The following is an 11584-nucleotide window of genomic DNA, read 5'->3' on the forward strand; positions in this document are numbered from 1 at the left end:
CAAAGGGGAAGGGGTCGCGCTGCGTACGCACTCTCCGTGTCTCTGTTTTCTCTTCTCTCGCTGCGCGGCCAAGGAAGTACACGCCGACATTCCCTTTGTTTTCGGCCACGATGATGGCTTCTAATTGAGATTGTGACTCGAGAGAGAGAGAGAGAGACTATTTCTTTACATCAGGCCGGCTGTTTTATTGGATGTGATTATTAAATAATTGGGGAATCAAGGCAAGACTTATGTCTTTTTTTGTAGGGGAGAAGGTGTCTCGTAAACTAGATTTGATTTCTATGATGGAGCTTGATTGAGATTTGGGCATTTTCTCTAGGGGCTATTAACTTAGAGTATCGTAACAGTTGTTAAAATTTCCATTTTTTCGGATCATTTGAGCACTTAAAAATGCAAAATATCTCGTATTTCTCGATCAGATTGTAACTTTTGCAGAACTTTTAGAACATTATGAGCTGTTTTTAAGTTTATCAATTTCTAACTTTATGTGGGCTCTTGTAAACTTTAAAGATTTTCACCAGCACTTAGTCTGATCTTTAAATGCAATTCTGCAGTTTCATAAAAAAATCACAATTACTTGAGTTTACGATAATAATTTATCAAGTTGAGTGGATTGAAGTTGATTCAATAAAAACCTTCAATATGTTTCATCCACATCTTGACGTGAATGACGACTTCTTTTTAGCAAAATCAACAAGTAATTACTGGATTTTTCCTAGGATACGACCTTCAAAGTGAAAATAAGAAGATACAATTTCTATGACTTAACAAATTTTAGGTTTCTAAAAATCAAGTTTCACTTGCTGGTAATTTATTACCTATTACTAATAGTTTTCAAGATTTTAAAGTGAACATTAAAAATGAAGAAATATAAATATATGGAAACTCTGTATAGTTTGAATCAAGGAATAATTTCATAAAGATTTTAATTACAATCAGAATTTCAGTTCGTTCATTGAATTTGGTTTACTGTAACTTTTTATTCGATTTGCCTTTAATATTCAGGTTGAATAATGTGAATTATGTATGATAAAAAATAAAGAGAATACAACAATACGTTGTAACTTTTGTTTATTAATAGTTTTACTAAGAATTAAAACGAAACTTTTCAATGATTTATTTAAAACTTCTACAGTAATTTCGTGGAAATAAAGATATTTTCCCTTAATTTCAAAAAGTTTCATTGGCGCATTGTATATGATATTTGACGCATTAATTTTAACTTTACTATAACGAAACGTTGACGTTAATTTTCATGATTATAACGCGAGCTGTTCGCAAGAATTCCCTTGAAAAGATCGCAAGTAATCCGTGCTTAGCTTGATACATCGTTGAAATTCGTTGGCAGAGACTCGAAATAGCACGTTGCGCACTGTTAAAGTTCTCTCTTACGATCTGCGAAGCGTTGAAGTAAATGCATGCGACTAACAGTCGGCTCTTTCGATCGTTCGATCGGTAACGACATTCTACTATCCGTCTAAATTTTCATCGCACCCCGAAGATTTTCATGACGCAGCAATTTGCTTCGCATTAACATTCCGACGGGGCTCCTCCCCTTGAAATTGAACGATCCCAAATAGCGATTTATCGGATTCGCAAGGGCTTCGAAGCCACCTTTCCGGGCAATCGCATTAGCGGAAAATATTCGATCGGCTGCCGTGGTATGGCAATTTTTCCGTGCTTTGTATTTTCATAGCCAATTGATTTATTTTTTTTTGTTCGCTCGTGTCGCTCGAGTGCGAGAAAAAAAAAACTCTAATAAAAGCGAATTCCCGGGAGTTGCGCAATCGCGCGAGATAACAGCAAACCTTACACCGTGGAAATATTGCGAACTCGCAATAACAACGTTCATTGCCGCCAATGAAGAGATGAAAAATACGCGGAGGTAATTAAAAAAGGCGCTAAATACGTTTGTTGTTGCTCCCATCGTAAAGAAAAATTAATAATGAAGGATTGCGCAACCGGGAGATAGCCGCAGATTGAAATTGATATCCAATCTCTTTATTGGCAATATTCCCGCAGCAAATGCCATTACTTTTTAATCAGACCATCTTAATAAAGTAATCACAGCTAGGCCTCGCCGAAGCCGCGACTGCAGCTCTCGTCCTTGCGGTCGGTACAACAGAGACCTGTTGGGTACACAGCCCCCCTCCCCTCCCACGCCTCCCACTTGTGAAGCGCGCTTACAAGGTCAGCAATGATCTTGGTGAAAGTTGTTCGGCGCTGCGGAGATCATTGCTTGCTGGAATTCTCACGGGAATGCTCGCTCGAACAGTTGACGTTGGATGCTCTCGCGGTTCGCATAACCGCGGCTTCGTCGGGCTCGCAACGGCAAGGCTGAACGGCTTCGATTTGAGTGCTCGAGTGCAACGTGGCGCGCGCGCCTGCCGCAGTGAGAGTGATTAGTTTTGATTATCGGGTTGTTGTTGTTGCTCGCGCGATGGCTCGCTTCTGTGGCGCGCTCCGTCAGTCGCGATAAGGCCCTGACCGTTTCTGAAAATCACGACGTCCAGATGAGTCCGGCAACGTGGAAAGAGCCATTGCTTTTTCTTGCTCGCGACGAGCTAAACTTTATTCAGAAGTGAATCAAAGCAAGTCGCGCGATAAATCACATAACCCACATAAATTTTCTGGCTATACTACTTTCTCCCCCACCCCGAAGAATTAAGTACCTCCGATAAAGACAAATCTCATACTCTTGCGTAATAATTTTACTTTTACGAGACTAGTCTTCGGTAGATGATACATCGTTGGAATTATTAACGTTACAGTCCGCAACAGACGAAATCACTTATTTTCGTTGGCCTAAATAAGTTACGCAAGACGTGTTTGAATACACATTTTTCAACTTTATGCCCGATGATTCGCGCATGTGCACTCGCATATATATCAAACACTAATTGGACGTATGTACAGAGGCGAATGATCGCGAGTTTGGCATGAGCTGCACAGCGCTCGTCTGACGAGCTTTGGAAGCTCTCGGCAGCGAACGGCTATTTAAAAAAATGATTAATAATTCGAATAGGCGCATTCGGATGAAACTGCTGTAGAAATTGAAACGGAAATCCGTCGGAATTGAACGGTTTCTTGACCGGTCGGACGGAGCACTCGACAACTCGATTCTTTGCCAGGCGAATCAAAAGCAAAAGTGCAAGGGGCTGGGACTAACTGGCGTGACGTAACAGGTGCAGGCGAGCCGCCGCTAAGGGGAAAAGATCGCGCACGAAAGTGCCAGGGATGCAGTCGATCGAAGGCAGCGCAAAGTGAATCGGGCGCTGGTACACAGCTGCGCGGGGCCAGAGAGCGCCGCGGCGGCGTATCGATCCCCTATCCGCACGCTTCGCGCTCGCGTCTGTCGTCCGTCCCTCGTGGGCGAAATCTTGATTGCGCAAGCGCGCGCGCCAAGCCTGTGCGATATTTCCCGGGACACTTTTCTCGCGACTCGCCTCAGTTGGTGTTCGGGAGCCAGAGTGCGACCACTGCGACAACGAACAGACGCACGTGATCGCGCGGCGTGTGGCTCGAGGTGCCGTTGAAAAAGCCACCCCCTCTCCCCGGCCGCCCGCGCGAGCATAGTGATTGTCTCAGGCAACAGGTGACTTCTGTATCAATTCCGCTTGCACGCTGACAACATGAGCGTCGACGACGTGCTCAATTACAAGCCAAACGAGGAGGAAGACTTCTACGCGCTGCTCGGATGTGACGAGTCGTCTTCGGTAAGCGCTTCTTCACTTTTCTGCGGGCATACGAAATTGTAGCGCCGTCGTTCCATTTCGCCTCCCTGTTATCGTTGCTGATTAATTTTTCCTAATGGATTTATTACGCAAGCAGTGAATTACAATGTACTTTGCGGTTCAGCTTTGAAATAAAGTTAAGCGTCGGCGAGTGTTTACAAAAGTTGCCGCGCAACTTTATTACGCGAGTTTGAGAAACTAAACATTTCGCGAAGTTTAAATCAAGTTTCAATCCTTTTCCAGCGAAAGTCATTGCTGCTGGTACAGCTCTACTCCGATAATTACTGAAATTTTTAATTTACTCGTCAAAAGTCTTCGAGGCATGTTGACTTATCTGCTCGTTCAAACAGAAACGCGATTATGATAAAGACGGCATGTGCTCTTTGAAAAGACATTTTTTTTATCGAGAGAAGAAAGGCAAACAACGAGGCGCTGATTTATTGGACTTCAAATGGGAATTGAAGTCGAGATTAATGAGCGGCAAGCTTGCGGGCATACGAATGAACGAGAAAAAAGGAGCCCCCCCCCCCCGCGCGATCTAAGCTGGAAAATACGTCGGTGACTTTTGTAAACGGCCTTTAAAGTGTATTTCAGCTGCGCGCTGCGTATGCTAAATTCTCGCCAAAGCTTAAGCGCGCAATCCTCTTAGCATCATTTTTGCGGCTCGATGTGGGCAAGCGCAACTTTCATCAAAACCCATATTGCACGCGGGAGCCCACATTTTCCGCAATCCCTTTCAAAGAATCAACGTCGACTTTGCTGCCGAGAGACTGGGATTCGTGTAATGGCTTGGGAAATCCAATAACGCCTACGGGTCGCGCAGCTGAATTTTTTTTCGTTCTCAAAAAGAGATTCATATTAGCGGATAATTGACGTTGGCCGATCGCATCGTTTTACTTTTTCCGCGACTGGCTGCGAACGAGGTCGCGCGCGCGCAATTTCCTTATAAACCAATGAAAACTAACGACCTTCTCGCAGCTCTCGAGATTATTCATTTGCGCGAGTTGCACACTTCGTGCATTATACTCTTAAACGCCATAATTTTCGATGCGGAAATAGCTTCTATTTTTCTTTATCCGATATGCGTGTGGCTCAGTGGGTGCATAGAGACTACGTAGATTATTGACTTTTTTAGTTTGGAGGAGATTGTTAATTTCAATGATTTCTTAGTAGAGGTATCTACGCAAGCGGATAAATAAGCTGCTGTTAACTAGGAAAAACTCTACACGTAACAAGTGCGTGTACGTTTCTAAGTCGGAATTATTCAATTAATTGGCTCGTGCAATGTTTGAACAAAAAAAAAAAAAAACAATTATTAACGAGGTGCGCTTTCATTCGACCGTTAAAAGTTGAATAATTCATGAGACTTGGTGCACTTTGTTACAAGGAAAATTCGCTCATTAGCACGGTATAAGCGTCCGTAACTAACGATCTACCTTTGCTGTTTTCTTTTTATCTCTGCAGGTTGAGCAGATCACTGCCGAGTACAAGGCACTCGCGCTGCAGTATCATCCGGACAAAAACGAGGGTAATAAGGAAGCTGAAGCCAAGTTTCAACTGCTCAAAGTAAGTATCGTTTAATTAGCCGCTATGTCGACAAATCGGTTCGTAATCTTTCAATTATTTCATGATCTGGCGGTTGTCATCGACAGCGGTCGATCAATTATCATCATAATTGAACTTTGCGACTATTTTTTAATTCATCGATTTTATCACCTACTCAAGTTCGCGCACAATTACGCGGCTCTTACCACTATCGATCCTCGTGAACGTCGTCGCTAATGGGTGGGGCGAACAGGGGGGGGGGTGAAAGGAGATGAAAATTAAACCTGTACAGTGACGACGAGCGATTAAAAACTTAACTGAATGTGCATTTGCAGGAAATGATTTGACATGCGAATGAACAATATATTGAAACGACGTTAAGGAAAAAATAATATTGAAATTGGCCATACAGTAGCCAAAATTACTCACACTGATGCACTTTCGAAGTAATTCACAGATGTACAGGTTCGAGTGTGTAGGGGTTCTTTGTAAAGACGCATCGAAAAGTGGCGATGCATTAGATCCATGGAAAACCGAATTCCCGGATAACAGTCTTGCGTGGACCTCTTCAACGTGCACGAGAAAATCAAAAGGGGTCGGGCTTGACGAAACGGCGCGCATAACGAAAGCCCATATGCGTGTGCGTATGGGTTGGTTTGCGTAGTCAAACCAACATTCTCGAGAGGTTAATCCTTGTCCCGAGACGACGCGCGGCGACGCCGCTGCACTGTTTGCAGTGTAATCGCAAGACTGTACGTCGCCGAGCGCAAACGGCACAAGCAGACGTCGTTACCTTTATCGACGCGGGAATCGTCGCTCGCCTCGACATTACTTTCTGGGCAAACTTTCCCCGCTAACGTGTCATCTCTCGCTTTTAGTCTCTCGCGCGACGTTGTACGCGCGGTTGTCCGCCCTCGGCAACTTTTTGGCAGCTTTTCTCATCGACGCGCAAGTGCGCCATCAGGTTCACGGCCACGCGAGTTATTTTTGCCGGGGCTCTTGCCGCGCATTAATGACGTCTCTAAAACGACGCCATCTACTTATCGCGCTCTTGCGTTCCCTTTGAACGCGCCGAGTTCGAACTTTTTGATTAAAATCATCAAGCGCAAAAGAAGATTTCTCGACCGAGCTTTTTCGTAGATGCGTAAAAACGTTCTCTCTCTCCACAGCCGAATCTCGCGTAGTTTTCTACTTCACAGCCCGTCAAACAAGCCGCCTTCCTTTTCAACCAAGAATCCACGAATTACTGATTCGATTCGCTCGATGGCTTTCCATACGTATATACATTTCGCGTGCGTTGACAGATAAAGTTGAGTCGATAACAGTTTTCTTGTTCTGCAAGCTCGTTAAAAGGAATTGGATGTGAACTAACGATGTGCCAAACAAGCGAATTCGCCAATCGGACTGAAGCGGCCTCGTAAACGGACTGTTTATTTCCAGATGAATCTCTTCTCGAAAAGCCGTGGTAAATTGAGCGTCGCGAAGAAACAAAAAGAAGGACTTAATCGTCGTAAAGGCAATTCCGCCTCGTTACTCATGTGCGTGTCCCGCGCGCGCACAAGTGTAGATACGCCGAAAGGCACGCGTATAGCTGTATATACGTACGCCGTATACTCGTACACGGTCAAGTTCAGAGCTGTGTATCTGGGTCACATGCCTTTCTCTCTCTCTCTCACTCGCTCTGCCGTGATGCTGACGGTTCTCGTAAATAGAAGTATCTCGACGATTTCTAAGGGCTTTCGGAACTATTTTATACAATTCCGACGTGATAACGCGTCGCGCACGCAGACTCGTAAAATAAAACCTTTATCTGATTTTTTTATTTGGCGGACGGAGGGATACGATCGTACTGTTCGCTAGGCGAGAAGACATTGCGCTCTGCTAAGATTTTCACTTGATCGCGAGGTGGCCTTCGAGCTCATCGCGATTTCCATTTAACCGAAACGTTTGCGCGCGAGTCGATCGATAACGAATAACCGTCGCTCGCTCAAAACAATCTTTCGCCAGTATGTACAAAATCGATATCGCACGCTCGAGAAAACACAGCTGCAAAAAAAAAAAAAAAAAATTAAACATAGAGTAGCGGTCGATAACTTCATCCCCTCGATCTTCCTTGCTCCCTGTTAATTAATTTAATTGCACAAAATGATGCCGAACGCGTCGACATGGTGATTAAAAATACGAAAGACAAAATACGATTGAATTGCAGAGCGCCAAGGAGACACTGTGCGACCCTGAGAAGCGAGCGAACTACGACAAGTGGAGAAACAGCGGCATCGCCATCAGTTACAAGCAATGGCTTGGCATGAAGGAACACGTGCATCAGGTGAGCTCGCAATTTGTCGATTCGCACGCGGTCGATTCCCGCGTTCGGCTTGGACGAGCTCTAAGCTCGACCTCGACTCCGCGACTCGGAGAACTTCGCCGAACGAACGAGCGGCTGTCCGGGCGCTCTTTTCGCCGACGCGACGCGAGCTCGAATTCTCCGCAGCCTCCACCGCGTGTCCCTCGTAATCACGTCGGAGCGCGCACTAACGTCGCACTGACGCGCGCCTGCCGCAGTGCGCGCGCTTAGCGCTTTTAGAGCTTTCGCGTCGCTTTCCGATTAGTAACTAGCTCGGCGCGTCTCGCCGCTTGACAATCAAGAGTAAGTACCTGAAAATCGCCTAATTAAATATTTAACGCGCGGCGTGGCATTGAAAATTTCTCGAACGACGCGAAAATAATGTTGCCTGTTATTTCCACCAGCGAGTTTCTCATCGACGAGTGCTCACTTACGAAAATGAAAAAAAAAAAAAAAAAAAAAAAATAGCCGTGTAAAGGAAACGGCGCGTGCGAGGCTTCTCGCTTCGTCGGTCGGTGATACGCATTCGCGCAATGGAACACATGGAACACGCGCATCTCTGCTGTTTTTTGGCTCCTCGGCTGCGTTGTAACGCCGTCTAGTAAATTACGCGTAATCTTGAAATCACGACGCGCTCGGCTTGCAACGATAAGCCCATTGGCGGCAATAAAACATTCTGGAAAGCAAGGACGACCGTCGTTACGCGGAAGTGGCCGCTCGAGTTAATTGCGCGATAGCCAGCAACGACAATCGCCGCGAGCCTGAAAATAATGACGAGAAAGAGGAAAAAGAATATCGCTCTGGAACTAAGCACTCGGAAAACTGCGCGCAACTCCCGAAAGAAGTTTCGAGCTGAAAAGCGCAACACACGCGCAAAATGGAGAGAAAGACGCGGAAACTCATCCTTTGCCCGCGCGAAAGAAAAAGTTCTCTCTGTTTTTTTCCTTTTCTCTCTTTTTTTTTCAGGGCCTCGCGTCCGCGGGGTGATAGAGCGCGGAATATAACGGTCGCCCAAGGCGGCAGTGAGTTCGAGTTTCCCAAAGCCAAAATACACGCAGTCGGCTCTAAGGAGAATAGACGTAAACAGCGCGTCGAGTTATCGATCAGCCGAGCTCTCCTGTAATCACCGTTCCCTTCGTTCGGCTAATGCAACGAACCAGCACGATGAGCACCAGCGCTGTCGCTCGGAAAGCAAAAGAGCAACGTTTACGCGCTCCCACGCGAAAGTCGACAACTTTTTCTTTTCCATTCTTTTTATTTATTTATTTATTTATTTATTTATTTATTTATTTATTTTTTTTAAGGTCGATTGGGTTCTTCTTTTCTCGTTACCTTGATTGCACGTGCGCCGACGACGACTCGCTTCGCAAGCGCGCAATGACGCTCAAGACGTCGAAGATGAGATCGAGACTTTCGCCTCGAATTCCAATTGATTGTCGTTTCGATGGCAGGAGCAAAAGGCGAGAAAACATTTGGAAACCGCGCGCGGGGCTTATTCCGAGCAGGGCAGCGGGGCGCGCAGCAATAGTTAAATCCATCGTCGCTTACATTTCCTTGGAAGCGATGCCGAGCTCGGCTCTCGGCGCCGGTATTATTCCAACAAAATGAGACACCAACCTTGGGCTTCGCGTTCATTGTGTTCGAAGTGAAAGGTTGCAGCGCGTGGATAAAAGCGAAACCCACGCAGGCGTCCGAATAAAGCGCGTGCGCGCAGGGGTGCAATTGTTCGTGACTCTAGTCGGGTTCGGGAAACGATACGTTCAGCCGAGGATAAAGCGCGGCCGTGGTCTCGCTGTCGATTCCCCATATTCGGCTAATTCGATTGTCGCGAAAAGTTGAAAGCCGAAGCGCCGCCGCTACCGTTTGCTCGTTTCGTGAATAATCAACGAAAGCCGTCGGCTTCGGGACGTGGCACTGGGTAAGCGATAAGAGCGCAGGTGCTCGGTACAGCGCAGCGCGTTCGGTTGCTTTTTTCTCTCCCGTCGTTCGCGCCCCTTCCCGGTTCATGGATTTATTCGCCAGCGATGCGCGCTCGCTAACTCCTGGATTGACGTTCCTCGAGGAGCGCGCCGCGCGACAGCAGCCGAACGCGAACGCTTGACGCGGTCGCTACGGAAAGTACGATCGTAAAAAATTCGTGGTAAAGACTGTTGGATAATAACGCGCCGCGTGCGACTGCGCAACTCCGAAGCAAAGACTCTTTGTCAACGGGCTGCGCATTAGCCGAAGCGCGCGTGTAACGATAATGGAATCATTACTCAACGGAACGCGCCGCTCGCTGCGACATGGCGACCGGGGTTTATAGCCGAAATACTCGTAACTCGACGTTGTTCATCCTCGCAACGCGAAACTGCCCACACTTTTTATCATTCGCCATTCGCGATCCTTTGTCTCGACGCTGATTCGCATTCGCGTTCTCCAATGCACGGCAACGACCATTCGTTTTTGGTTTTAATTCGCCTATCACCGGCTCCCGCGCTCGCGAGTGGCGCAGCTTAGGTTCGAGCAGGTGCAGCGAGGAACCTCGCGAATACGTGAAATTCTGACAATGATACATTTCAAAGGAGTCTCCACAATTGATTGACGTCGATTCGGTCGAAACACTTGAATTCGCTTCGTCATTTGACAAAGCCAGCGTCCCATCTCGGCAAGCGTACGCACGACCACTACATTACCGCAATGTGCTTTTTCGTTTTCAATTGGGCAAATAAACATTTAACGACGTTAGCATCCGTTGCAACAGAACGTTGTTAGACAGAACGCCTTCTCGCAGTGGATTACGCGTAAATACGTAGATACTCCGTAGCCAGAGCTAAATCGATAGACGCGAAGAAGCAGCTTCAGAAGAACAATAATAAAAGAGAAAACTGAAAGCCAAGCGAGGACAATCAGTGCTCGTAGCGCGACGTCAAATCTAACCTGCCGCTCTTGCGTCCCCGTTTGCGTGTTGCAGTCGATGCACTGGAGCACACCAAAGACGAAGGACCGCATGCTACCCGACGAAGAAGGCGCATCGAGCTTAGCGGGCGTTGCCGGGCGCAAAATGCACGCGGCGAACGCGAACCGACGAGCGAGCGAGGGCGGCGCCAACATTCACTACGGCGCGCGCCGAGATCTCAACTGGGACAATCAGCCACCTAGCGAGATCGTCAATAAGTTCCGCAACTACGAGGTCTAAAACTCTCCTGGAACCTACTTCTTTTTTCGTACTTTTTTTTTCTTTCCTTCTTGTTCTTTTGCCTGCCTCTCTGAATCCCTCTTGTCTTTCTTCTCGAGAGACCATCGCTCTTCTTATCGCGGAAATGGAGCCTTTGGATTCCATGTCGGATCAATCAATCTTGTTGAATTTGTTCTTTTCGCATTCGCATTTTATTTTTATTATTAATATTCTTTTTTTACAAGGGCTGAACAAGCTAGAACGTTGGTTATGTTTTCGAAGAGAGATTTCTTTGACAATGAGGATTCCTACAAAGATAAGGTAGGTTAAAGCGAATAAATATGGCTGTTGAATTGAGTGATGAAAAAAGAAACCGCTTACGTCAAAAAAATATATCAAAAAGATATATCAAAGAGATATTTAAAAATTAATGCAAATGTATCAATAACTGTGCGGTGATGAAACTACTTTCAATTATAACATAAAACTGAACTATAACCTCGTCTAGAAATGTACTTTAGTAAATTAAGGACCAACCGCTTTTTTTGACAATTTGAAAATGCATCGGAAATTCAAAAACAAACCATATTAAAATGTATTATACATAACTTTCGTAACAAGCTGATCTACATAATAATAAAGTATGTTAGCATACAATCAAAATTTTCTGAAAATATAACCGACCATCATATATACGCGAAATTTATTTAAGTACACTTTGAAGCACAAACTACGTGATTTTCCTTTGGGAAGCTGCATTCACTATGTACCTCAAAACCCTCATACCTATATATATATATATAT

The 11584-nt window shown here is 45.6% G+C and overlaps 2 protein-coding genes across 2 annotated transcripts in view; one reads left to right on the forward strand and one right to left on the reverse strand.

The window, feature by feature from the left end:
* Positions 1 to 6112, reverse strand: part of LOC131669645 (uncharacterized) — a 33819-nt gene extending 27707 nt beyond the window's left edge. The window contains exon 1 of the mRNA XM_058944680.1: positions 5709 to 6112. The gene's annotated coding sequence lies outside the window, so the exon portion shown is untranslated. The remainder of the gene's footprint in view (positions 1 to 5708) is intronic.
* Positions 2284 to 11584, forward strand: LOC131669646 (J domain-containing protein). The gene is made up of 4 exons (XM_058944682.1): positions 2284 to 3716; positions 5199 to 5300; positions 7489 to 7605; positions 10577 to 11584. The coding sequence occupies exons 1-4, from the start codon at positions 3633 to 3635 to the stop codon at positions 10799 to 10801; spliced, it is 528 nt and encodes a 175-aa protein (XP_058800665.1). The 5' UTR covers positions 2284 to 3632; the 3' UTR covers positions 10802 to 11584.

This window comes from Phymastichus coffea, unplaced genomic scaffold (assembly GCF_024137745.1).
Source record: "Phymastichus coffea isolate CEN01 unplaced genomic scaffold, Cenicafe_Pcof_1.1 PCOF00095, whole genome shotgun sequence".
In the NCBI taxonomy this organism is placed as follows: domain Eukaryota; kingdom Metazoa; phylum Arthropoda; class Insecta; order Hymenoptera; family Eulophidae; genus Phymastichus; species Phymastichus coffea.

Excerpts from the sequence above, each read along its gene's own strand:
- LOC131669646 (XM_058944682.1), top strand. The coding sequence starts at position 3,633 with ATGAGCGTCGACGACGTGCTCAATTACAAGCCAAACGAGGAGGAAGAC. Across the intron at positions 3,717-5,198 it reads GATGTGACGAGTCGTCTTCG|GTTGAGCAGATCACTGCCGA; the intron begins GTAAGCGCTTCT and ends TTATCTCTGCAG. Across the intron at positions 5,301-7,488 it reads CCAAGTTTCAACTGCTCAAA|AGCGCCAAGGAGACACTGTG; the intron begins GTAAGTATCGTT and ends ATTGAATTGCAG.